Genomic DNA, 27,918 nt, shown 5'->3' with positions numbered 1-27,918 from the left:
CGTTTTTTTTCCCCCCCCCCCCCCGCTCAAATGTATTTATTGCCTAAATGTATTTATCATGGCTAATAGAAGGAAACTCTCTAAGTACATTTTTGCTCTCAGACTCCAGAGAACTGATGAAATTCAGGACTTTTCTTTTTTTTTTTTTTTTTGTTTCGTTTCAGAACTCTTGAGCCAGGGAAAATCAGATACTAGTTCTGCACCAGCAGGGTTGAATTTTGGGCATAGGAACAGTCTTTCTTTTCATTTTGGCATAGTTGTAGAGTATATCTTTCACCCTTTCTGCTGTGAATGTGCAGTTAAACTAACAGCAGAGGATGGAAAGGCAGCTGTTTCAAGCATGTCTGTTGGCAGCGACAAGACCTTAAGCATGAACAGATTTGTTGAGGCAGTTTTCCCAGCCTATTCAGTAAAGGCAACCAATTCTGAGCCTTGTGTACTATGAACTGATGGGGTCTATTAAATATCCTCACATAAAACATGCTAGGGGCCAGTGTAAGGGAAAGAAAGGCGTATTCATTTAGAGACCTAAGTTCAAAACTGTCAACAGTTCTGCCTCACCAAGGCTACTTGTTTGACTGCACAGGATGTGTGAATGCATCTTACTTTAAAATTGTAAAATCTGCACGACTTTTTTATTGTAAAATAATTGTGCCATTTCTTTGGCTATAACATATGACACCCACAGTATATATATATCACATATATATATATGTATATATATATATCTCTCACAGGTATATATGGATGAAACTGTGGCCAGCTGAGAGAGGAACATCGCTTGGTGTTGTTTTTGTTACAGAATGCCATATAACCTATGCACATGTGTTGTTGCATAAGAACTTTTAGAGTGACAATATACCAGTAAGAGAAACTCTTGTCAAATAAGCTGTACAGGATAAAAATGTGTTACCATGGTGTTTTGATGTTTTAGCAGTTTTAAATGTTAGTATTGAGTGAATTGCAAGTTTTAATTGATGAGTGCAAAAGCATAATGTCTACTATTTGAAGAATTTTGTGTATACCTTCATTTAAGAGTGACCAACTAATTTCCAATGTGTTTATTTTTAAAAGAATGACTTCAATAGCTTCAAAAAGCATACTAGTAAAATAGTCTGCATTTGTAATGCTGCTGAAATTAAAGGGGTCTTCTGGTTGCGTAGTTAAAAAGAGACATCGTTACAGGAACCACAGTATTTGCTGTTTTCAAAAGCAAAGAGAAATTTTGTCAGTCTTCTGCTGGTTGTGCCCATCTTGATCAGATTTTGCTGCAGAGGAGATGCAGTGGCAGAAATCTGTGCAAAAAAACCTCTCAAGGAAGTATTGTTGCACAACCACAAGGTCTCTTCAGAAAACGATTATTCCTATAGTTGACAAAGCAGCAAAGTTAGCAGTTTGAACAAATAAACAAATAGCAAGGAGCAAGATTTCAGAGGCAGGGATTTGTTTGGTAATCTGGAAGATGGCTTTATTCCTGCCCTCCAATCTGACCTACATTCTTTCCTTCAGTTGTTTTACTGTTTTACATGAAGAATGATGTAGCATGTGTGTTAAGGAAGTAGCACTGTTTTGGCAAGAAGAGGTTATATTTCAGTAGATTGAGTATATTTCACTAGTGGACATACCTGAAGTCTAAAGACTGACAACGCTGCATAGATATTTAACTGAATTAACGATAAGGTGTAAAAGCATACCAGAGTCTGTTAGAAGGGGAAGCAACAAGCACATTTTGGTTTCACCTTCAGTTATTGCATAGCAAAACTAAACCACTCAGTTCTCAATTTGTGCCTCTCATAGTGGGGATGACAGAATATTTTACTTCTTTCCAAGTATACAATGGTAGTGTGCTAAAATACTCAAAGCTTTTTTCTTCTAGAAATAATATTTCCTCAGTTTCTAGGATCACAAAGAGACTTTAACAAAAAAACAGCACCAAAAATCTTGCGGGAGCCTAGGCTGTGTAGTCAGCCCGCCTGTTATATGTGTTTGTTCCCAGGAATTTCTGAGTTCCTGGGATTCAGATATCCCTTCTGCCCTCTGACTGAGACCAGGCCCTGTGCAGGAGGCAGGCTGGAAGACGAAGGACTTGCTTTTAACCATGTCTCAGCATGCATTTTGGCTGAGGTCCTCTCAGGAGCCATAAAGAAATTGGGCAGGTGAAATGCAGTGGTCCTTTGGAAAGATGTTTCCTCATGTTTAAATCTCTCTGATGGCCAGTGTTGAGGAGGGACAACTGCCAATCAGTCCTAAACTCTTCCCAGCCCTTTTTGGGAGAAACTGATGTCATGATTCATCTTTGCATGAGGCAGTGTTCATGTTTCCCTGCTGTTTTATACCTCGGCACAGGAGGAGGTTCTTTGTTTTCTCTCCCCTCACACTCGCTCCTTGCAGTCCCATGCAGGGCTAAATACAGTCTGGCCCATGGTAGAGATTTGGAATCCATTTGCTTGCTCTTCTACAGCTTTCAAGGCTTGCCAGCAATACTGTGGGAAGCCTGGAAGAAATTAAAGCGTTATTCTATCCTGAAACTTCTCTCTGAAAAAATGCTATTCTAGGCTCCCATGTTTATTGTTTCTCCATGATTCTCTGTATGAAATTTGATCTGTTTAAAAAAGGGGACCAAAAAAAAAAAAAAATAAAATAAAATCCCTGATTACCTGCCCAACAGACTCCTTCTGTGAGCAGCCAACCTGAATTCTCTCTCCTCAATCTGAGAATCAGAATAGCCACTGGTGAAGGGAGTCAAATCCAGCTGAGAATGGCTGTATTTGATTAAAAAATTCATTTCAGCTAAAAAACATGAATCTACTTTGCAGCAAATTCAGGGGGGTTGGAACTAGATGATCTTAAGGTCCTTTCCAATCCTAACTATTCTATGATTCTATGAAATTCACAATGCAGGGCTATTTTTGGAAATTAGGATATTGACTGGTTCATAGGGAAGACTGAGGACTGTAAACTGTGGGGCGGGAGATGGGGTTTCCTCCGAGCAGTGTTTCATCACCTGTATTCCAGCATCATTTATTCAGTCTGCAGAGCAACTTCTCATGTTTCAAATTCAAATCATGGTCCAGAACTCCACTGAGCCCTCTTACGACAGCCCGGATCTCCCCTGTATTGGTTCACTTGGAGTGAGCCCCTGCAGATTTGACTATTTTATCTCCATAAAATTCAGTGAAATTCATTGCGGACTTTCCTGTAGAAGCTTTTACTGGAAGAAAAAGCATATTGCACACAGCTGTACTTTTAGGCTAGTGACAGAGAAGTTGTGCTCTACTGAAAGGGTCCCTGAGCCTTAAAAACAGGGAGATACATCAGGACCTGTGATGTATCTGCAAGAATTATGGATTAAAACCAGCAGATTAATTAATGGTCTTGTAAACTGGCGAGTAGCCTTTCTTACCTCTGCAAACTGTTTCTGTTTACATACAGAAAGCAAACAAGAGAGCTCGACCAAGTCTTGATCAATGAAAAATAAAGCTCTTCTAGCCTACAGGGCCATAAAGAAGACACTTGAACCACTTTCCAGAGAACTAAGAGCTTGGCTTTATTATCAGTTAGCTTGGAAGTGTATTTATGTCCTTAAACATAATTAGTAAAGAAGATGAAGCTTAATTGACCACTACTTAATTAAGCATAGAAAAGCAAGGAAACTCAGAAGTCACATATACGAATCTGTGTTTTATTCTTTTGGTTATTCCTATAGAGCATCTCTTGATAGTCACGTATGACAGACCAGAGGAAAAAGAGGGACTTTGTACACGGCCTTGCAATTGGCATCCCCTTGGACCTGGCCTCACGTCCTTGCATTACAGGAGCCACTGAGTCTGAGTGCCTTGAGTGGTGCGTGCCCTGCTTTGCCTCCTCAGTGCCAGCACTGAGCCATGTGGGCTGCTGGGCACCAAAGCCTGGAAGCTGGTGCCTGGTGCTCATTGCCAGGAAGGTGAAGCTGGGCTTTATCACACTCTGTGGGGTAAATTACTGCCCCAAGCCTCAGTCTTAGCTGTGAATCCCAACGCTTATCTGCATTTAAAACTGTCTCTTTGTGGTTAGTAAGACACTTTTAGACACAGCTGTTTTCCCATTTTTGAAAATCAATCATAATGTAGCCATTAAAAAAGAATTGTGGATACTTGTAAACAAAGGCAATTGCAGGGCATTATTCATTGCACTCATTGCCAGGGCTGATGTTCGCATTACTTCTAGTTTTAAAAGTCCTTTTGGCCCATCACAAAAAGGACCTTTTTAATTTGATGACATCTTGCAAAATAAAAGAATACTCTCTTAAAATAATATGCAGTGAAATGATTGCCAAAATCTATCAGAGAAGGCTATGCTTTCATTATATCAGAAACATCAGTGATCACATGTTTTATACTATGTTTTGTGCTCCTTGCTGGTATTACAGATGAGGTTTTACTAAGATTGCCTAATGCTCTCCACAATAACTCCCTGTTTGCAGTTGCTGATGACTTTGCCAGACTTTAACCATTTGGTGAAGGTTTCCATGCTGACTTTCTTCTGAGTTGAATCTGGTTTGGAAAATTTCAGCAAAAAATGTTTCACACATTTCCAGGCATTTAGGCAAGGGGAAAATATATTTGTTTTGACCACACTGAGAAGGCCTGGCAAACCTCGCTCTGAATAGCTGTAGCTTCCCCTCCCTCTGTCTCTCCTCCTATTGTTTTGGAATAAGGATCTGAAATTTGGCAGGAGAGTGATCTTCGTCTTATAAATCTTTTGTGAAAGGTATCATATTGGGTGAACTTTTAAATCTTTGAGAAAGTTTAATGAGGCCAGGTGGGAGAGTGGTATTAGCTGAGAAAAGAAATAGTGCTCCCTCTGGTTTGTGCCATTAAGAAACAAGGGCAGAAAGCAAGGGAGAAAGGGATGTGAAAAGGGAAACAGTTAATAGGGGATGAGATTGATACGAAACTGGAACCCAAAGAGAGTTACAAGATTGTGTGGGTATTTCCTACACAAAGATCAGGCCTTGGAATCAGCCTTTGCAGAAGAAAAGGTTTGTGGGGAAGAGGGGTCAGATGTCCACTATCCAGCCACCAGCAGCAGATGGTTTGGGAAAGTATAAGTGAGTAAACTGGGAAAGGACCAAACACTTTTTACTGATATATCAGCTCATCTCAAATGGGAGGTTGTGCCTTGGAGCACTGCATTTAGGAATTACCAATGCATTCTGCCTCCACTAATACACCTAATATGTTTTGAAATTTGTTTCTGCCTGTGTCTTCTCTGCAGCCTGGCAGCAACAAGTTCTGCAGCTTATGCATTGTGTGAAGAATTACTTCCTCTTACTGGGTTGAAAACTGTGAGCTAATTTTATTAGGTGTCCCCAGATTTATTTTTTCGTAGTTTATTTACTACAATGATGGTTATTAGACTGAATAATCATTCCCTAATCACAGACAAGGAAGTCCAGAACTTTTATGACTTGCAAACCTCTGTTGTACCCATCCCCAGTTACCTTTTTTCTGAGCTGAGACCATGCAGTTGGCCTTTTTTATCACTACATATCATTAAACCAACATTTCCATGGAATTATCCATAATGGTTCCGAGATTTTTGTACTGAGAGATAATAGCTAGGGCCCGTTGTGGTTTAGATCTAATTAGGATTGTTTTCCCTCATATGCATTACTTTGCATTCATCAATACCCTCTGCTGTTTTATTGTTGTTTAGTATTTTAAGCCTCCCACATCTCTTTGCATTCAGATCAGCTAGTCAGAATGACTCTCTGTGTCTGGTAAACTTTTTCATGTTATCCATCTTCTTTCAAGGTCCTACAAGACTAGACCTAACATCTCAGGTCACTGGGAGATGGGGTTATAGCTTTCCTTTTTTGTGAAAGCTCACCAGTTATTTCTACCCTTTGTTTGCTATCTTTTAATAATTTATTAAGCAAGTCTTTGGGTTTCCTTTAATAAAACTTAGAATAAGAGAAAAACTGTCTTGACTTCCATAAAAAAATTCAGTGCTACCTCTTGGAGATGCGGGAATTCAATTTGCCTATGAAACGGCAATGAACATCTTCTAGCTTATAATAAATCTCTAATGAAACTGATTACACAGTATCTGATCACATGATTCCTGCATTCACCAGTGCACAGCATGGCCCTGTAATGGGAATGAGTCAGGGTAACATAGGGGAGGAGACTGTTGTCTGGAGAGTATTTGTTCCAGAACTTGGTAATTGTACTGTGAGTAAAACAGGGGAAAAATGTCCTCCAGTAAATGGTTAATATTAAGCTGAACAACGTATTGCATATGCACAATTTACTTCAAGGTACTCACATGGTCAAGTAAGACACAGATTCTCATAGGGACCAAGGCCTTTGCCTATTTAGAACAGGCTGCTATATTTTTACAAGATATTGCAGAAGCGAATGTTGTGGCATTCTCTAAGAAGAAATTCTGGATGAAAGAAGACACAGATATATGGACAGATAGATCTATGCACATAAGATCCTTCTTCTAAGTGTAATTCAGAATTGCATTATTAGTATAATTACTACAAAACATCTGTCTCCAGGCAGCAGCAGAACCACTGTCCACTATGGTACGGAACAATTGCTTGAAAGTGATTAAGCTTAAATGTTGGCAAAATAATATGTAAACTCTAAAGACAACTCTGGTGTTTATAAATCAACACCAGCTGTTCCTGTTTGAGCAATACTCTGTAAAAATAAAAGAATAAAATAGAACCTGATATGGCAGCTCATAGACCAAGATTCAGCTTTCTGCAAAACCAAGCCAGGCCATTAAAAAAAGTGGTGTTTATTTCAGATATTCTAACAGAGTCAGCTGGTCTCACGGTAATAAATGTAACCATGTTTCTCTAATGCCTTTGGCCCTATGGCAGGTACTTGGCAAAAAGAGTCCTAAAGCTAAGCTGACAGAGAAGTTTTCTTGCTCTCTCCCTGCAAGGAACAAAGAGGAAGACCTTCACATAGGCAGCACCTGCCAAGCATTTCTGAGCCATGTCAGGCTCACAGTTGCCCTAAGTGGCAAATTCTGATTTATGTCACATAGATCTTGTCACAGAAAGTTCAGGGACTCTCTGAAGCCCGTGGGGTTTGTCCTAGTGTAATTGCCCCCAGAACAGAGCCTGAAATCTCTCCTATGAGCTGGGTGTGTAGTGCTATGGGAGTAATACTTCCTGCATGATGACAAGCTCTTGGGTTGCTTCCTTTGTTGATTATTTCTCATGTGCAGAGTGGCCTAGCTGACACAGTTAGCTAAAACCAGTTTAGTGGGAAAAAAAAATAAACGTAGTCATTGCACTACTAGGGGCCTGGCCTCCAGAATGGAATAAAACCACAGGCTGATGCCATGTAAAGTGTGAAAGCCAGGCTCCTCAGAGCAGAGTTTTCAACAAGCCATCACTCAGCTCAACACTAAACTCATGATGGAGTGATCTTCAGAAACGGGGATTATTTTCTGTTTTGTTGTGAAAGCTCAGCCCCTCTCCAGGTCTGGGATTCACCCAGACACGACTGTTCACCTAAATCCCTGAGGATAGGAACCTCAAATTTTCTTCTAAAAAAACATATTCAGAAATGAGCACTATTTTTCCTCTTAATTGTGTCTGGAAAAAATAATAGGGGCTGCATCTTCACCTCTGCTACTACTTTAGTTTGTACTTCAATTGCCAGTTTTGAAGCAGATTATATGCATGTCTCCACTTCATGGTGGGTCATGTAGCAAAGCAGTCTTGGCATGTGTGGACTGAACTTCAAGGTGTCTGACTGGTTCTTGGCATTCAGCCCATGAGATTAATCTCAAACTCATTGAAATTAAATCCTTCTTTCCTCCTGCCTCAGCCCCCCCAGTCCATATATTGTGGGCACTGGATCCTCAGCAGCAGCTGTTGTGCTCTTATTGCAGCTTGCTAATGCAGATGTGACTAGAGACCTTCTATGTTCATGAGACAAATTTCCTATCTCTGTTGACATGTGCTACTCTTGCTTTATGGTTGGCCACCTTTACTCATAATTTCCTAGTATTTTTTTAAGCAAACAGAAATCCCAATGTGTGGCAGACTAACTAGTAGCAGTAGTAGGTTGTCATGCTGGTTTCTCTATTCTCTAGTTCTGCAACTTATTTTTTGTAAGCTACCTCTGTCTCTGCTGGAAATGAATTTAATTTAATCACAAAATGATTTTTATTTTGATGATGGCACTCATATTGGCAACCTGCCCCTAAATCCATTGTTCACAAACATTTCTATGAACTAAACTTCAGTTACAGAACTCTACATAAACAAATCAAATTGAGATCAGATTTGTAATCTGAAAAATAGCCTACAAAAAGACTTTTACGTTATTCAACGACTTCTATTGACTGTTACACTATAAACAGCTGCCTGGAGATTATTCAGCAGTGCAGTAGTAGGACAAGGCATTAAACTGAATACTTGAGAAGTGAGATGTACTTTTCTGACTGAATTTTATGGGCCTTGCCTTAACAGGTTTGTTCTCAAAATATTTACGGTTCAAAAGCCACTTCTATTTCTAAATAGTATACAAAAAAGCAATGTAATTTTTTACATTGGTGGGGTTCAGGTGATCTTTAACACAGTGATTTAAAGCTAATCAAAAGGGCTGGGCAAAATTACAACTACAGACCTGTTAACAGAGACTTGGCCCGAGCATGGAGAAGAAATGCTCACCTGGGAAGAGAGTTGTTACATCTTGCTCTGCATCCAAATGCTGTGATCAGGGCTTACCAGAAGCTCGCCACCTTCAGGGTGTCTATCATAAAAAACTGGTCCCCATTTTTCTTATAAGCCTCCTCTGAGTATTGAAAGGCCACAATAAGGTCTCTGGAGCCTTCTCTTCTCCAGGCTGAAGAAGCCCAATTCTCTTAGCCTGTCCTCACAGGAGAGGTGCTCCTGTCCTCTCTCTTGTCATCCTTGTGGCCCTCCTCTGGACCCTCTCTGCAGGTTCATACCTTTCCTGTACTGAGGACTCCAGAGCTGAACACAGTACTCCAAGTGGGGTCTCACGAGAGCAGAGTAGAGGGGCAGGATCATCTCCCTCGACCAGCTGATCACGCTTCTTTTGATGCAGCCCAGGCTATGGTTGGCTTTCTGGGCTGTGAATGCACATTCCTGGGTCATGTCCAGCTTTTCATCTGCGAGTACTCCCAACTCCTTCTCCAAAGGCCTGCTTCCAATCCCTTCATCTCCCATCCTGTATTGATAATGGGTATTGTCCTGATCCAGGTGTAAGACCTTGCACTTGGTTTTGTTGAACCTCAAGAGGTTCACAGGGACCCATTTCTTGGTTTTGTTGAACCTCATGAGGTTCACATGGACCCATTTCTTGACCTTGTCCAGGTCCCTCTGGATGGCATCGTGTTCCTCAGGTGTGTCAACAACTTGGTGGCATCTGCAAACTTGCTGAGGGTGCACTCAATCCCACTGTCTATTTCACTGATGAAGATGTTAGAGTACCGATCCCAGTGTGGACCCCTGAGGGACACAGCTCATCACTGAAGAGACATGTAGATGGCCTTCCTACTTGCCTACTTGTGCAACATCTGGAAAGTAAAATCATAAAACCGTGAAATCTTAACTCTCCTGTTTGGAGATTTTCTGGGACATGACATTTTAGTGGCAGAATCCACTAAATAGAATATATTATTTTGGAACTCTATTTTTATCTTATTTATTTACGACTTGGCAGTCTTCTAGTCAATAGGGGATAACCCTGGCCCTAGTGATAGGTTTTAACAACTGCATGTTTATGCACTGGTAGGTATCAGGAGGTCAGTCATAAAAACCTGTCAGTTTGTATTACTTCTCTGTTGACTTTCGATCAAAGCATGAAGGAAGGGGAGCTGCCATCTTTCTTTTCATACCAGTGGGTAGTATGTCATGAATTAGACAGAATAGGCTGATTTTTTCTTATATTGGTGCAAAATGCTGTTCCTTTGAGAACTGGAGGGGAAAAAAATCAAATTTGCATATATTTATTCTGTCACTGCAGCAGAGATGCTGCATTTGCAGGTGAAGGCAGTGGAAATAATATACAAGACCTGCATCTTCTGGGCCTTTAAAAAAAAACATTGGCAGTGCTCTCAAATGCTTACAGTATCTAGTGTTGAATTCTGATCAGGTCTTCCCAAAGCAAATCTGTTTGGATATTAATGAAGCATTAATTTTTAAGTTATATGCAACAGGGAATACTGAAACTTGCATCGTCTTTAATATGTTCAGGTCACTTTCTTTTGATACCACCACTCAAATCAAAGCTGAATGAGAAAAGATAATATCAAAGATGATCACGGTTTCTCCTGTTCCAAATGAGAAATTTGCACTTTGTTTAACAGCCTGGCTCCAAGTGAGCTTCCAGTTACCTGATATTGGTGGCCATGAGGGTGGACATACACATTTAAAATAGGCAAGCCATTCAGTGCTTCTACCCAAAGCAGAGCCAGGCTCTAAAGGATCATGCAATTGGCTCAAATGTTACAGTATTGAAAAAGAAAAAGTTTGGCATTTCCTTTATTCCCTTGCTCATGTTTAAATATGTTTTGTCACATTCCAGCTTCTCTCTGCAACCATGACTACCATCAGGATAGGCTCCTGTTCTTAAAAAAAGGAACACACTTTAAAATCTATCTGGAGGACCTAGGAGCTTTCATTTCAAGATAATTTTTAGGTAGGACAATCTACAGAGTGCGTATTCTACAGCAGAAGAACAGAGGACCTAGTTATTCTAAGCTTGTAACATGAAAGTAGATACTAAAGACTGACAATTTCAAATGTTAAGATATGTTTCAGATGTTAAGTTTATCCATTCGCTCCCAACACGACACCATGCAGAAGAGACACTGCTGCATCTCATCTGGGATAGACCCTGGAGATCAGGAAGATATCAGAAATATTTTAATCATGGGAATGATCCCATCAAGATGGGGAATAATTATTATTTTATTTATATTGAAACATGAGGTATAGTAATTTCCTTAGATTTATGGCAGTAGCAGTCAGTGTGAATAAACTGTATACCTGCTTCTCATTATTTCACAACTGAGTAAGTCACTTTGGGGATTTTTTCTCTCAAAAATCCAATAGAAGGCTACCTTGGAAGAACACAAGTACTTGATTAAATCTAAGAAATACACCTGGCAGGTGGAAATTTTCTAGGAATGAAAAAGAAGTGTAGTCTTTCAAGTAGGAAACATCAATTCTTAGAGCTGTGGTTATGCCATACACTACCAACTTTTCACTTTATGTTTCTTAGGAGACATTTATTATACCTGACTGCTGTGTTTATTATTATAGGAAGATAGCAGAACATCATGTGTCCTTTTATGTTTGCAAGGCACTGCTGCTGATAATCTGATAGGTTAGATGTGCCCCTACAGCATTCTTTGTTGTGGGACTCACTCTATACAGTGTTAGAGGACACTTATGTTTTCATGTCTCACCCTGGCTACTTGGTGCAGTTGATATGTAACAACTGACAACCCATAGGACCATGTGTCTCGGCACACTCTATAATACAGTTGAAAATATTCAGTATCTCTGCAGTTTCTAGGCCATTTCCCCTGGGCAGTTTGGTATTACCTCCTTTGCTGCTACTAATGAGTGCTTGGAATATTGGCAGAGGAATGAGGAGAATACTGACGACATAATCCTGCTTGTGGTCCCCTCAGATCAAGGTGCATAAGTATTTTCAGGGAGAGAGGGGGAAGCTGCTTTGATTCTACTCTTGTTCTGCAAGTCCACCAAGGCTTTAGGACACGAAAGCCTGTGATTGTCAGCTGTACTGGAAAGCGTTGAATCAAGACAGAGGAAATCAGCCCAGATCTGACCCCTGCCAGATGCTGAGACTTACTGAACTAGAACATTCACAGGAGTCTGAATAAGGAGCTGCTTGCCCGAAACAAAGCATGTTTGATCTTCAATACACTCCTTTGTCCTTACTGATACGCTGTGGGATACGTGGTGGTCTCTGTGCTGACCTAGCAGTTTCTGATGGGCCTCTTTCAGACCTCACAGGTTGTGGAGGTTATAAAAAGTTCACATTCAGTGTAGAGTGCCTGAGACCAGGGATAACTTAATATATGATTTTAAGAGGCAGATGACATGATCCAGGAGACACTACTACAGAACCTGAGCATATCAACAAAAAGTGAGCGTATGCACATCTGTATGAGTGCATCTGGTTGTAGAAAAAACTATTCCAAATCAGGAAGCAAGAGGAAGAAAAAAAGAACAGAAGTCATTTGTTATAGAGCAGAGAGGTGATTCTTCAGTGTGGCATACAGAGATCAGGTGTGAAAATCAATCTGATTGTGGAGGGACTCATTTGCAGAAGGAGAATCCTAAGATGTTTGAACAATCAGTAGCTGAAATCAGCACCCTCAGAAGAGGATCTGTGATATTTTGCTAGTCTTTATTTGAGGACCTAGACAGTGATCCAGCTATGATCAATTTTGTAAGTTTCAATTGAACATAGTGCATAGAAGTATGATAACATCTATCAGTGGTTGTCACTACATTGGCAGAAACCATGCTGCTTGGTGCGGATCTATGTGTTCTGGGCTGAACGTGACATAAGCTTCCCCTAGCCTAAGAAGACATTAGCACTGAACCTTTTCTGATTTTCTCTCCACTCTTAGATGACAGCTCCTCTGGCAGTTACACATTCCCAGAAATGGGATCGTGTAGTTATTTGGCTTCATCAAGGCTACTTCTGCCTTCTCAGGCTCTCTAGTAGTCTGAACACAAGTCTTCCAGAAAAGCTCTGAAACAGTAGATGCTCTGGGTTTACAGCACTCATGAGAAACACGTACTGCTTAAAAAAGTAGGATTCTCAACACGATTATTGCTTATTTTAGTTAGAAATGCACAGCTGTAACAAAACAAATAAACAACCCCCCACGCCCCACACTGTATGCTTTTGTTAAGATGTGAGGATTTAGATCTTTGAAAATAGGTCTGAGCTGCCCAAGAAATACATTCCTATACATAGATTCTTGAAGTTATTTCACTCTCCTCTGCAGCAATTCTGTGCATGAATCACCATGTTATGCAAAAATGTTTTCTTTCTTAAAATAGTTCTCTGTGTGTTTGAGCTTTCTCCCAGACTTCATATTCTTTATAGTTTTAAAAGGCTGTATCAACACTAGTATTTTTGTTCAGGCTATAGGTATGCCCATGACTCTAGATGCTGTTCCTTAAAGAGCTGGGGAGGAAGGGAACTGCTTTTCCCACGGCTTTGCCTGCTCTTTGTCAGAAGATGCTTTTACCTGGAAGGCAACGAGGGTAAAAATCTACCTCAGCAGTCCTGGGTGTCATTCACTCGGCTGTCAGATGAATGTGGAAGTTAAAAATCAGAAAGACCATTAGTCAGTTTTCACAACGGAGCTTGTCAGCTGGCATGAGCACACCAAGAAAATCCAGAGTTTCCAAGCAAATTCACAAGCTTTTCGCAAGCAAGTTTTCCAAATTGTGACATATGGCTTTTTTATACTGCTTTATGTCCTACAATTTTATACAAAGGAATTTTGAAAGCATTAGAAAATAGGGAAGGACAAATACCACCTACGGAAAACTTAAGAAATCTGAAGTGAATCAGTTTTACTGCTGATCTAACAGATTCACAGTCTGAAGTGATAGGTTGGAGTTCATAGGAGGCTACTGCTGTGATGAAAAGATGTTTAAAATTTCATTAGATGTTTATGGACTCAGAGGTGAGGCCCCAGTGGATTATCATAGACAGCATAAAGATTAAAAAAAAGAGAAAGGATTAAACACTGACCTGTTATGATCTTTCGACTAGATCATACCAGGTCTCAGCTACAAGGATGACCTTAGTGGGTGATTTCCCTGACACATGTAGTTCACTTTTGGCCTTGCTTACTTTGTTTAAATTTAGATTTATACATTTTTCATGTTTAAGCAGTAGGGTAGCTGGTAAGTAGGCATTTTTAGTAAATAATTGCTCATGTTGCTTCTAGTTGACTGACAGTAAATGAAATCCTACAAGGATTTTTATACATTTGGTGGTAGTGGTACAGCTAAGTGGCCACTTGGTAGGTGAGAGCTTTGTTTGTCTAGGGTTTTAGTGTAATCATTAAATCACAGCTTTCTCTAATTGCTTCAGCCGCATCCAAAACCAGTTGGATGGGATTCTGTAGCAAATGGAATTCTGTAGCATTCAATATCAGTGTTTTCTTTATTAAACAGCATTTCTCTGGGGACCTGCATAGACTTTTGGAGTTTTTAATTTGTTACAGTATGTAATAGCTGACTTCTGTGAAGGAATTGTTCACCAAACTGCATTCTCATTATTACTACTGATGCCTTTTTACTTTAAATGAGGTTGACAAGATAACGTATGCCATTTAGAAGAAAGCTGTACTTTGCTCAGTGCAGACTGAGTTTTGAAAGGGAGTACTTCTTGGCATGCATAAATTCTCCCATTTCTTTTGAAGTGAAAATTTAAAGTTGTTAATTAAAGCAAACACACTAAATCACTCTGTTGTCACAACCTCAGAATTTCCCAATATGTGTTTCATTCTCTTTATGCGTATTCTTGTGACTTTCAGGACAGCAACTAAATATCCTTCGGTTTAGCAACCTCAACACCCTTGTCAGTGATCTGTTACACTGTTATACAATATTATAACAGTTTTGATTCTAAGTAGTTTTGTTGGTTTTTTTTTTTTTTCATTGTAAGCAGGTGATTCAGACTTAACCATTTGAATCAAAATTTTAATTTGTAAACGGAAATGTCAGTGTAAAAAGTTTACCACCCTGTGGTTCTTGCCATCAAAACTTGCAAACTATGGTGTGTACTGAGAACCTGTGAGTGTCTTAAGCACAATGCATCTTGCTTTCTCACAGCAACTTGGACTTCTGATTATTGTTCCTTTAATAATCGGACTTGGCTGTCACATGCCCATTAGTGAATGTTACATGCTTAAGAGGGATAGTGCTACAGGACAGAAACAGAAGTGACTGAGTGATCTGATGATAGCAGAATAGCACATGAGAAATAGCAATATTTGATATGTCTTGTCTTGACTTAGGATTTCCTTATATTTCAGATTTCTGAGGACGTAGGCAGATACATACGAACAATTCTGCCTCTAGTTTAATTGCATTTTGTACAGGAATTTTCTATCCAAATACAGGGTGAGATAAAACACAGGACCTGAGGGCCTTTATTGGCAACTATGGCTAGCTGGGAAGTGAAGTTAGGAAGCCAAGCAAATAATCACATCTTCTTCATTTAAAACATTTCATACTGGCAGAAATCTTTAACCAGTGCTCCAACTTCTGTCTGCCACTCGGAGTTTTTTATTTGAAACAGCAGGAACCTGGCAGCCTGGAGATCTTTGAGCATTGCAAGCAAAAAACTTGAACATCATTTAAAGGTTTTCCTGCCAAGACTGTAAAAATCTAGACAAAGTAGATATGGTTGTTTCACCCAGCTTTTCACTTATGTTTGTCCTTCACTATGTAAGCTCCCAAAACCTCAACAAGTTTTCTTCCTGAAATTTAAATTCTTGGTAGGTACATGGAATAGGATTTATCTTACCCACCTTCATCCTTGTAAAAGTTACATGGCTAAACTGAACTATTCTCTAGGCTCCCTCTACAGTAAATGAAGAGATAGGTATCTCCAGGAAGCTTTTTCTCTCATATGAATTTAGACAACTGTCTTGGGGTGAGATGAATCCCAGCCCTGTGTTGTCACCCTCCAGCTTTGATTTAGCAAATGTAACAAGTTCCATTTCCATGCTGGGATTTGGAGCCCTGAACAGAATATTCCAGCATCTGATTGCTACTTAATTTAATGGAAAACGAATGCATAAGTCTTTTAATTAGGTTTGCAAATCTCAGCTTAATGTTCGATTAAGTTTAAATGCATGTGTGTTTGTATATCAAAAATCAGAAGCAATAAATACAGCTGTATTATTTTCAAAAACCTGAGCTTTATCTGACAACTTCAGCTGATTAGTGGCTAAACGGCTGATACAAATGATATTAGTTATGCTGTAGCATTGAAAAATAGACCAAGTATGTAGAGTCTTAAAAGCTGGACTTAATACTTCAGCAATACCTTTTCCTTTTCTCTCTCCTAACTAGAGTTTAGATTCTGAAACACACATTTAGTACAAACAATATTTGTGGATACTGTTAGTGACATTGCCAGTTGACAATGTGGCTGTGATTACTAATCTCAATAAGTACAGAATGTATATAGGAATTAACTTGAAATGTACTTTTGCTAAACTAATGTGGTAATTCTTTAAAAGATCACAAAAGTGAGGCTTCTGAGATGAGTGGAATAAAAAAAAATGTGAATGAACTTTTAAGAGATAATTTGCAGGTGACTGTATCTCTTTTTATGAAATTATTTCTTAATTCCCATAGTAGTTTTTTGTGCTTTACTATTGCTTCTTACCAGGATTTCTGTAAAACACAGTAACATTTGCTTCTCTGCACTGCCTGGAATTATACAGTGCCGTTAAAATTTCTTTGGGTGATACCTGAACACCCAAACCCACAGTTATGTTACTAAGCACTTAAATGCAGCCCCCAATATATAAAGTGCTTGCAAATATATATTTAATATATAATTTAAATATGCTTGTAAATAGTAACAAAAGGGAGTGATTTCTTAAATACCTTCCTCTAAAATGTTTTCTCTCCTGACTTGTTACTGCTAAATTAAACTTTTGTGCACGAAATTGCCTGCCCTGTAAAGGAGATGGGACATACGATACACTGGATCTATTTCACTGCATGTACCTTCCCAAGAGATAACAGCTCTTTGGTTAGACAGAGCTGTCCAATATTGTGATATGCTCTTACCTGGTTTGCAAAGCTTAGTAGGAAGTCATAATCTTTAATTAGTTTGACTTGCAGGCTAACAAATGCATATTTGTATCCCATTCTAGCAAAGCATTTAAGCATATCCTTAATTTTAAAAGTCTTTTGCTGAGTGTTAGCAGGAGTTTTCTCAAAGTCCTGTAGGGTAGAGGGTGTGCGTCATATAGAATTATATCTCCCCCACTATATGTCTTTTCAACCAGTATAATCTTCATATGATAAAATCAGCTCTTCACTGCTGCATTACTTAGCCCTGTCACTGTCTGATATTTCTCCAAGAAGCTGGAATGTAGGGTTTGTCTTATCTGGGTTTTTCTTTCCTGCCTGGGCCACTAGTCTTGCACAAGAATAAGGCACAAGAGATAAAAGGAGTAGCTTTTCTTAACTCAGCTGAAGAGCTGTTTCTTACCTCTCAAAATACAGTCTGCTAGATCGTAATTTAGACTGTAGTTGTTCAGGGGCAGGGACCTCTGAAGGCCTCAGCTTTGTGCATGTCTCTAACACATGTGGTGCTTCCGTGAGGCTTCCGTGAACAAAGAGGTGGTGAGAGTCTGGTATGAAATGGAGGTGTCAAGGACTGTCTTCATTGTTTTCCCACTGTGGTATTTAAATATTGTCAGTAATAATGTTGCTTTCACTGTAATAACTGATGAAAGCATTTGTGTTGGCTAAATTTTAAAGCCTTAGGAGTTGGTGTAGTTGGGTAGATAGACCTAGAGAGACTCTTTTACTAATATTGCTGGGGATATGACTTTTTTCTGTGCCCTAGTGACATATGATGTTTGATGCTCTGTATTCACTGATGGCAATACTAGTTATTGCCTTTTCATTGGGATAGATGGCATAGTAGCTTCCATTTACTCATATAGATGGAAGTAAACAAGGTAAAAAAGAAACCAGGTCAAAATGTCAGAATAAAATAAGAACATTCATATGACTGGCAGTAGTACAATAGATAATAGATACACTTAATATTCCATCTCTATAAACCATTCTCAAAGGCTGAGGCTGTGGGGTATTCTGTGGCAGAATAGAGAAGTGTAACCATGGTTCATTTTTGATAAACACAAAACTCACGTCTGTCGTTTGCCTGCAATGATCATGGGTGGAGAATACTGCTAAGGAAATCCATTACTGTTTCCAGCCAGCTAGGGACATCCTGATGGCTCTTGAAAAGAAGGCTCCAATTTAAAACAACTTTGAATATAGATTTAGCATGACATGTATATATACCAAGTCCAAACAAACACTATGTTATGCATGGAAGCGTCTATTTCTGTTAACAACTGCACATGATTTAGTTGTTAACGCCCAGTCTTTTTGTTCACACACCCAGAATGTAGGTCTTATCCATGGAGACCAAGTGCAATCTTATCCAGTAGACTTAAAAAGCACAAAAGAGCATCTTCTGCTAGTTATTGATAATATTGCTGTGAAATATCAAGGATGATGCCATGGTGGCTGTAAGAATTGGCAGTGGAATATGTCCTGAGCCCAGCTTCATTGCTCTTTTTTCCCCTTTCTTTCTCATATCCATTCTTGTGCACAAGTTCCAGGAGTGGTAATAATGAATTCAAATTAAAGAAGCAGGTGAAATGGCACATTTCATAAATTAACTCTTTCTGGTCTGTACTGCTTGCAAGGCAGTATTAAATGGCAATCTGTGTCTGTTTGCTGTAGCTGAATAGTGAAACGTGCAGAGTGAATACTTAAGGATTCATTCTCTTTGTCCACTAGCTGCAGTAAAATTTAAAGAATGACAAATAATAGGTTTGAGACCAAGCATTCTACTTTGATTCTGTTATTAGGCTGAACCAGACAGCTCTTTGTCTTATCCTGTCCTGACAATTTAAGTTAGAAAATCTCCATAATTCTAAGGACCCCAATTTTAAAAGGATATCCCACTTAATATACGTGTAGATGGAAAAATTAGGCGACTTAGGTGTAATGGAACTGCACTTTTATAGCTGTGTATAGACTGGTCTTGCTATTTGCCAGCCCAGAGAGCTGTTGCCAAAACTACTCTAACAAAAAGTCTCTAATTTGGGCATAGTGCTTTGTTAGTGGCCAAATAACAAGGAAGAGGTCAACCATCCTTCTAAACATAAGAAAATTATTTCTCTTCTTTATATCAGTATCAGCATGTTTCAGTTAATCTGAACTGCTGCTATAATTGCTCAGTGTGACTTGCTATTTGAGAATCTAAGTGATGCTATCTCAAAGCAGTGTGTCTGCAAAGTTGAGCTGGATGGCCAGGATCATTACAGCGTAATGGTTTTGCTGTAGTGATGCTGATTCCCACATCCCTGGGTTCAGAGTACATCAAGGAAATGGCATAAATCAATTTGCATATTTTGCAAAGCCTCTCTCTTCTCTCCCCCCCCACCCCTTTATCTGAAATCAAATAATTAATGTTCGATTTTCACAGTTCCCCATTCAGTAAATGAACTGTTACAGCTTCCCACCCCCCAATGTTTTGTTGCCTTACAGTGCTGTGTTTTATAGGCAATAAAAATAGGATTCTTGATATATTAAGAATTTCCAGTGAACTTGTAAAAGTAGCTTTCCATTAGGAGCTTTTCCCTATAATTCCATTGGACTCTTCAAGTTAATCCAGATTTATGTGAGAAGCAGAGATGTTGTCTCCATATTGTACCCGGATCGGTCTCTCTGAGGCGGTGTTGCTCTGGGGATCTGTTGCATGACTATATTCTGCCTTTTCAACAAGACAGAAACTTGGTGTTGTTTCTTTACTGAGCAAATGAAGATAAGTTCCAAAGTGGAATGTAAACAATAATTTAATTAATTATTAAGTAAGCTGAAGAAACTGATACATTTTGGGCACTGAGCAGCGTGTTGGCAAGAAGTTGCAAGTATATAATGGAAACGAAAACTACTTATGACCAAAGCCAAGTCTTAAAATCTTTCTGCCAGTTTTACTACACATTGTTTGAGAGATGGCATCCAGCCACGCTAGTAAGTGAAATAAAAGCAAGCAACACCATTAGAACTGTGAATATGTTGTTATTTGAAATAACAAATGGGCAGAATAGAGTTGGGCATGCCTGGCAGGGCGAGGGGAGATGGAGATTCTGTAAGACACCACTAGCTGCTAAACTAGGTATGTTTAATGCTGTGTAAAACATGCTTTATGTTTAAGAGAAAATAAATGAGATGATAAGCAAATAACAAATGCAAAAGGGCTGGAAGTGGTTCTTTTCAAACCAGCCCTGGGCAAGCAGATAGGTCCTCTTTTTCGGGAGCTTTAACTACTTACAGAGTAGCACATATTGCTAGCAAAGATAATGTGAATGTAAAATGGTTGTGCATCTTCTTGTATCTGTATGATAATAGACAGCCATTTGACTATGTGGATTTCTCACCTACATACTGTATGAAAGTATTACCCTCTTTCACTCTGTTCATACTGTTTCCAAGAAAATCAATTTGAGATTTGGTATTTCATATAGAATTTATATATTTTAAATATACATTTAAACCTCCCCTGTGCTAGATTATGAAAACATTGCGCATTGCAGGGCCAGATCTACAGATCAGTACTCAAATGTCCAAATGTATAACATTAAGATATATAAGTCCCTGATAATTTGTTACTCCTGTGAAATTTGTATCAGGACCTTAAATATGTTGGGTAGTCTCAAGATGGGTCTAATTTAAAGCTAATGGGGAAAATATTTGTTTCTTGTATTCAGGCTTTTTAATTTTAATGGTCTGTCAGTGTGCTCTGTGTATAAATATTAATATCAGAATTTTTTAATGGAACTTATCCTGTAAGTTTCATAGTTTGCAATGGTTGTGCAGTTTTTACAGGTGCATTTAATGGCAACATCTTATCTTGAAACTGCATTTTAAAGGCTCAAATGTAGTTTGATTTCCTGGGAATGGGAGGAGGGGAGAAATACCATTCTCTCCTTGGGGAGACAGCCGTTTCCTCGTGCTGTATTAACTTGAAAGAATATGAGAAGCGCGTATGTTGCCAGCAGGAGTGTGGATGTATAGAGTTTTGAAAATAGTAAGTGTCAATAGGGAAGGGTTGTAGGTGCCAGAAGAAAAATGTAAGCTCCCAAGGGCACTATTTCTTTTTATTTTTGCCTTGTCCAATGCCAAGCCACATAGGTTGATGATTAAAATTCAGTTCTTCCCTGAAAAGTGATTATATGTAAAAAAAGGTCCCGTTTTAGAACAGATGTGTTTCCTGTGTGTATTCAGAATCACGTTTACTTGTGTCCTTGACTCTCTTTTTAATATACTCTTTACACCTGTTATATGTGTGCAGCCAAGAGTGATGTGAGAGAGAAAACAGAAGTCCACTTCCCAGTGAGTACGAGCTGTGGAGCTGCTGCCGCAACAGGGCGGCTCTGCCCGAGGTTTCTCTGTGTCCCCTCTCCTTGGGAACACAGTAGCCGTGCTCCACAGCTATTTCCCCTCTGCAAAACACTAGCCTAGAAATCTGTAACAGGGGATTAAACCACTTAACCCGCAATGGCAGCAGATTGAGCTGATTATTACTTCTCCTATTGTTAGCCACCAAGGACAAGTGATTGCTCTTCTTTACAGCAATCTTTTCATATGGTTGTCATCACATTCCCTGTCTGAGGAGCTTCTGATTTATACTAAACACAGCTAGGTCTTTCTGCCTTGCTTCCTATGGGTCTTTTGGGGTTGGCTTGTTTGTTTGTTTGTGTCTTTAGACAATAATTCCTGTTGTTCCTAGCTAAATTCATTAAGAGTGGGTGGCCCAGTACTGGCCCCACAGTACTCCAGAAGTGGATGGATGGACTATTCCAATTGAAGTCTTTCCAGAGAAGTGTTTCCTGGATCAGGAGGGAATTATATGTAAGACATTTCCCATGTTTGCAAGAGCAACAGATTGCTAACATATTTGCTTTATGATCTGGACCATTTTCTGCAGTATTGCTCAGCCAGTTATTCCTCATTTTGTGTTTGTGCTTTTGTCACGTCACTTTACTGAACTTCATCTTCATTTCAGGTCATTTCTGCAATCTATCAAAATAATTTTGAATTCCAGTTCTGTCCTACAAGATACCTGCATCCTCCCTTGAGCATGGTTTCGTGTACTGACTTTTTACATTTACTCCATTCTGCCTCCCAAGTCATTAAACAAAAATAAAGGAATTTGGAGAAAATGCCATAATCTCAGTTGGTCTTATATTCCAGTTGCAAGATCTATTTTGGTTCAGCAATCACCATCACAAGCAAGTAGAAAAGCCTCATTTGGCTTGCAGACTCTTAATCATGTAAGTGTGTAAGGTGTAAAGAAGAAGAACCCAGCTTGACTCTCAGATCACACAGTGAACATGTGGGACTATTAGATGGAGGGGGAAAAAGAACATCATTATACTTAAAATCTGATTACATTTGCCAAAGAAACCAGAGTAAGGGAAAAATATTGAAACCCTAGGATTCCATTTACTTGGAGACCCTATTCAGAGTTGAGCCATGCTTCAAATTACGAAGAATGCCAGGGGTGGAGGGGATCAAAGGGAATAATGGCAATTGTGGCAGAAGACGTTCTGCTGCTTGGGTAGCTGGCTCCAGCAGCATGGCAGCTTCACTTCTGACCCAACTTGCTGGCTCCCTCTGCCCTCTTCTCTCCTTTGACCCATTCCTTAAGTTTATTTTAACACAAAATATTTTTAAAGTTTTTTTTTTTTGTTATGTTTAGGCCATTATTTCAATGTTTGAGCATGTGAGTGCACTACGTGAAAGGGAGGTTGCCATGGTAATTTCTCATTATTGTTGAATAGAAAAATAATTACTCTGGCAAAATCCCCCGTAACCTGTCAGAGCATAAGTTAAAGATGCCTGGGGGCAGCCTTGCCTTCACCATCCCCTTTTTGCAGAAAAAAATCCAGGGTGATTTTATTATCTTTCTTCTTTTTTTTTTTTTGTTTGCAATAACTGGATCCTTTTCCAGCTTGGGTTAGGGACACCTCATTTGGTTTTGTTCACTAGTTGGCTGTGAAAGTAGTTGGGCCCACCTGTGACAAGGGTGGAGCAGAGAATTAATCAGTGGAGTGTATACAAGCTTGACAGGATTTATATCATCTATTAAGGTTTGGAGGGTATTTTGTGGGTGAGGTGTTGCATTTTCTGGTTTTCCTTCTTCCTGACATAAAACTATGAAAAAGCATAAGATAAAGGCCTTGGACAGTATCCAGACTGTGACAGAGTCTGGATATTTCATCTATCCAGCGAGGGAATCCATAGTAATTCCATCTCCACATTTTCCTTGCCTTCAGACCTCCTGAAAGCTAGAGTGAGTGCAAATACATGTGTTTTTTAGGTGAGGCCCTGCACTTTCCCTGCTCTTTTCTATCTTTCCCGTGTGCATTTGCATCCCAGCTGTGTGATAATCCCCTTTTGCTTCCCATGTCATTGGATGCTGCAGGAGTAGCTCCAGTGATACTTAACTCTGAGTCAAGGAGAGCTGCAAATGCGTGTGTGATATTGCTTAAATCCTTCCCTCCCTATAAGTATGTCCAAAAGATCCCACTTAAGTGATACTGCAGCCGCTCTTTTGACAAATGGTAGCTCGTATTTCCATCTTGGACAATACACTCTTTTATGGGCTTTTAATGTCACCCACCAGGCTGTCCCAAGGCTGCACCGCCTGAAGGGTGGGTTTGCAGAGATGTGTTGCTAGAAGCCGGTTGCTAGGCACCTCCTGAGCACCTGTGTGCATATATCCCATACTTGCTGTTGTGGTTACTTGGCTAGTTGATGCATTGCTCTTTGCACACAGAAACAATCAGATTTACACCAGCAAAGAGGAGAGAGCAGCAGCTCTCTGTGGCAACAGATCCCTAAGATGTGGGGATGGTTTTGATACCTCTGTGTGACTGAAGTACCACAGAGCTGTGCTGCACGTTGTCCTGACACTGCTGGGAAGGATGACCCTTGGCAAGGAAGGTGAATTACAGGCCCTGACACAGCCAAGAAGTCTCTCAGGAGTCTCTGGTGGGACCTGGAATGCTAAAACCTGTCTTTATCATTTCTCCATTCGATGATTGACAAGAATCAAAGTTTTGAGGCAGGAAGGATACCCTGCTCAGTAGTTTGGAGTGAAATCCAACAGTAATGTCTTCAGGAAAAACAGGCATAGAACCAAAAAAACAAGATAGTTACTTCTCTGCATGTGTATATATAGCAATTATGTTAGACGTATATTTTGTCTTAAATTTTTATTTTATCACAGGTTTTTTTCCCAGTGAAGCTAATGAATATTTTCTGGCTTAGTTTTACATTGCTCAGGCATTAAGAGGTGCTAAGTGCTCACTACACTGACTGAAACTGGCCTTGCATGCTGCAAGGCAGCTGCTGTGAGTGGGATAAAGGAGTGCGCTGAGGAGTGCGACTGGGGCATCTTCAGAGGTGTCTTTCCAGCTTTGTTTCTGATCCTGTATGCTGCAGTGCTGCAAGTGATTCAAACCTCAGGGCCACAAAGCAGCAGATGAGCACCTAACATTTTAAATACAGCTGTTAAATATATCCATAGCTTTTCAATGAAGCAGCTGGTGGATTCCATTGTCTGACTTCTGTGAAAACCCTTGTGAGCTGGATCACTTGTACAGGTGCTAGACATCGAGGTTTGGGTGTCTGTTGTTGATCATCCAGGTCTGAAAATGCCTGGTTCAATCGTCAAAAGCCACAGACCACCTGTATTGGTTTATTGGTATATGCTTTACATTGTACACTATATTAGCTATTGCTATATATATTACTGTACCTCTAAGTATACACAGCTCATCTTAAAATATTGTTTTCACTTCATGTAACATGAAAAGTAAAGATTTCTCACAACAATTACATTTAAGTAACTAGCTGGTATTTAATCAACCTGCAGTAGCACTGTATTTATATTAAAGGCATTGGAGTGGAATGGCTATTATATTTAATTTCTAAATAACTTTCTTGTCAGCTCATGCTGATAATTGGGTTATGCAGCATTATAGAATTGAGTATGGAGGTTTTTTTTCATTATTAGAATCAAGCATTTGAGATACACAGCCCAGAAAGGGGGGGGGGGGGAAGTCATAATTGCTATGTTTGCAACTGGTTTATAAAACCATTTTTAACATTTGAAGAAAAACATATATTTATGAGTATGAAAGTTTTTACATGTTTAGTGTGTGCAATAAAATGAAAGACAGTTTGTTGTATAACTAAATATTTTATTTTCTTAAATTAGAACAAGAACTTTATCTAGGAAGATGAGTTTGAAATGTAATATATACATCTACACTCTAAAATCACAGGTGAAGAAGCATGAACTATGTGTGAACTTCTTTACAAAGGATGAACATATTTTCATTTTGCCTCCTGTTAAGTGAATGATCTGTTGCTTCCTAGGATAGTGACAACCTCTGGTGGGATGCCTTTGCAACTGAATTTTTTGAAGATGATGCAACTTTAACGCTTTCATTTTGTTTGGAAGATGGACCAAAGCGATACAGTAAGAGATATATTTTTTGTTCTAATTTTAAGCCTGAATTTCTAAACACAGTTACCTATAAGAGACAGATGCAAACCCAGCAATGACAAAGCCACTTGTTAGTTTTCAGTGACCATCAAGTTCTATTAAGAATTGCATGCATTGAGAATCCATTTTTTTGAGGAAGTCCTCTGAATTTTATTACATGAAAAATTATTTCCTAGTGGAGTAAGGCAAATAATCCAATATGATATTTGGAATTTTTCTATTAATTTTCTTTGGCTATGCTTGAATTCTGCAAACATTTGAAGTGTTGTCTTGTGGGCAAAATTGTTTACAGAAAGGGAACTTTGTAGCAAATTTTGGTATCAGGAAAAAGATACATTCCAAAAGCTATACCCTTGCTGGTTCCCTCAGCTGCTTGGACCTGTGCTGTTTGCACACTTAAAGACCTGCACTGCATACTGTCTGAACAGCAGTGGAAGCCTAGAATACTCTCTCAATCGAGCACTAAATGAAAGCTTGAATAAAAGTGAAGCAGTGAATAACTCTGATGGCATTGTTATCCATTTCTGAGCAGGAAAAAGGAGTGAAATTCATCAAACAAGTTGTTTGAAGTGAATAATTCTCTCAGCTTTAGCACTAAGCAACAGAGAGATAAGTAAACATTGAAAAACTGCATTGCCAATTGTTTCATTCCATTCAGAGTGACCCCTGCTTCATGGTGACAGCTTGTGCTCTCTACTTAGTGTTCTGAATCTTGCAAGGTTCTTCTTTTTCGTGAGAGTGACTGATTGTTAGTGTATCACTCACATACTCCTAATTCCTTTTATCAATTATCTCAGGTATTTATTTGACAAGTGTTACCTTCTCCTGGAGAAAAAATAACAGCCACATTGAACGCACGTTCTGGGATTAGTGTTGACAGAATTACAGTTTCTTGCCTTTCAAAGCAAGTGATAACTCTGTAAAGGTCCTCAAATTACAGCCTGTAGCAACGCTGGTAACAGCTGATCTGTCCTGATTAGGTTGAGTCAACTTGTCAGATATCAGATTTGCTAGTTGTGTTATCAGTCCAGAAGGCACAGATACATCAACCAAAAAGCAATTAATGTCCAGTTAGATCAGAAGGAGTTGTGTTTCTGGAAAACAGTGCTGCATATGAAAGAATTTGTCAAAGAGTAAAATATTCCTGTTGTCACAAATGCTTGATAACAGTTGTGCTATCTGTAACCAGGACGGTTTGGTACGGGGTAGTACTGTGGTTCTTAGCATTGTTGCTGATAAGCATGATTGAAAGATCACATTACTGTAGGCATGTTTTTGAAAGTGACTGGTACACAGGATATTTCCTCTGATTTTAATTTCTGACATCTGCACAAACTGTTGTTGCTTTTGTGTTGTTATTCTCAGCATCTAGAATTAAAGTTCAGCATTTAGGGCTCTTTCTGTTTATTCACGTTTCCTTTCCTTCATTAGTAAAAATCTATGTAATTCTGATTATGTATTAGTGATTATTTCTGACACGAACAGTATTCCTATTTAGTGGTACTCTAAAGAGCATGCTTGAACTGTTTCAGTCTGGCATTTCCATTGGTAGGTTCTGAGAGCAGCCTTGGGGGTGCCGTGTTGTCTAAGCCCCTGCTGAGGGATACCTCCAGCATTGCCTGGGGAGGGTACAGAGTGGAAGCTGTGTGTTAAGAGCAACCCCTTCTTCCCACCAGGGAAGCTTGTGTCAAAAAACATGTCCAGGAGTTGGGAACAGAGCAGCCTGCTCCCCTTTGGTTTTAAACATTAACGGAAAATCGCTTCCACCTGTAGCGGGTCATTGCTGAGCACAGAGACCTGATCAAGGTCCCTGTTTTGTAGGCCCAAGCCGTGTGCATGCTCCATTATATCTATGGAGGGTCTTGGTATCTCCTAAAGACCATCATGTCACCCAGTACCTTTATTCCTAGTAACTGGTGAACTTGTTGGGCAGTGGGCTGGTGGTCCTTTTAGGTGAGCCAGAACATAATGTGGTGCCAGCACTGAGTATGGATTTCTGGAAGAGATCAAACTGAATCACCTGGTCTCCACCTGCGCTGTCCCCAGTGAGACACCTACCTCCTTGCCCACTGTGCACGCTCTTTACTATTAAAGACATTGAAGCTGGCTGAGAAGGAAGAGACAAATTGTTCTTACATCTTGCAGGCACAAACAGTAATGGAGGGAACCAAGATTAAGCCCCAGAAAAGAGAAATAGGCATCCTTTATGAAGTCATTTATAGAGTTGAAAGTGATGAAAGATGCCGACCTCTTGCCTTTGCTGCAGGATTCAGCTCAAAATTGCCTGCCTTTGTCTTGCTGCAGCCTCTGAGAGATTTGCTTGCATCTCTGACATTGGTTGTGGCTGCCACCTCATTTTCTTTCCTTTGGGCAATGGTTTTCCTCTTTGGGAAACTAAAATATTTTCTTTTGGAGCACCAAATTCCAGAAAAAAATATTGTGGGGGTATGTGGGGAAAGGACAACTAGTTTTGCATTGTCCATGGCCGCAATTTTGCTCTTCCCAGTCCTTTTCCTTT

General features: G+C 39.5%; 1 protein-coding gene across 1 annotated transcript in view; it reads left to right on the top strand.

The window, feature by feature from the left end:
* The window catches only part of LOC104402652 (LIM domain-binding protein 2-like), a gene marked incomplete at its 3' end in the record, with an annotated part of 76,412 nt that extends 51,039 nt beyond the window's left edge, over nucleotides 1-25,373 (top strand). Inside the window, exon 2 of the mRNA XM_010010585.1 lies at nucleotides 25,271-25,373. Within this exon, the coding sequence (XP_010008887.1) occupies nucleotides 25,271-25,373 (103 nt within the window). The remainder of the gene's footprint in view (nucleotides 1-25,270) is intronic.
* Nucleotides 25,374-27,918: the final 2,545 nt, after the last annotated feature.

The sequence above is a fragment of the Nestor notabilis genome, unplaced genomic scaffold (assembly GCF_000696875.1).
Source record: "Nestor notabilis isolate BGI_N333 unplaced genomic scaffold, ASM69687v1 scaffold6100, whole genome shotgun sequence".
Taxonomy (NCBI): domain Eukaryota; kingdom Metazoa; phylum Chordata; class Aves; order Psittaciformes; family Psittacidae; genus Nestor; species Nestor notabilis.
The sequence above is the reverse complement of the archived record's forward strand: the minus strand, read 5'-3'. Positions and strand labels throughout refer to the sequence as shown.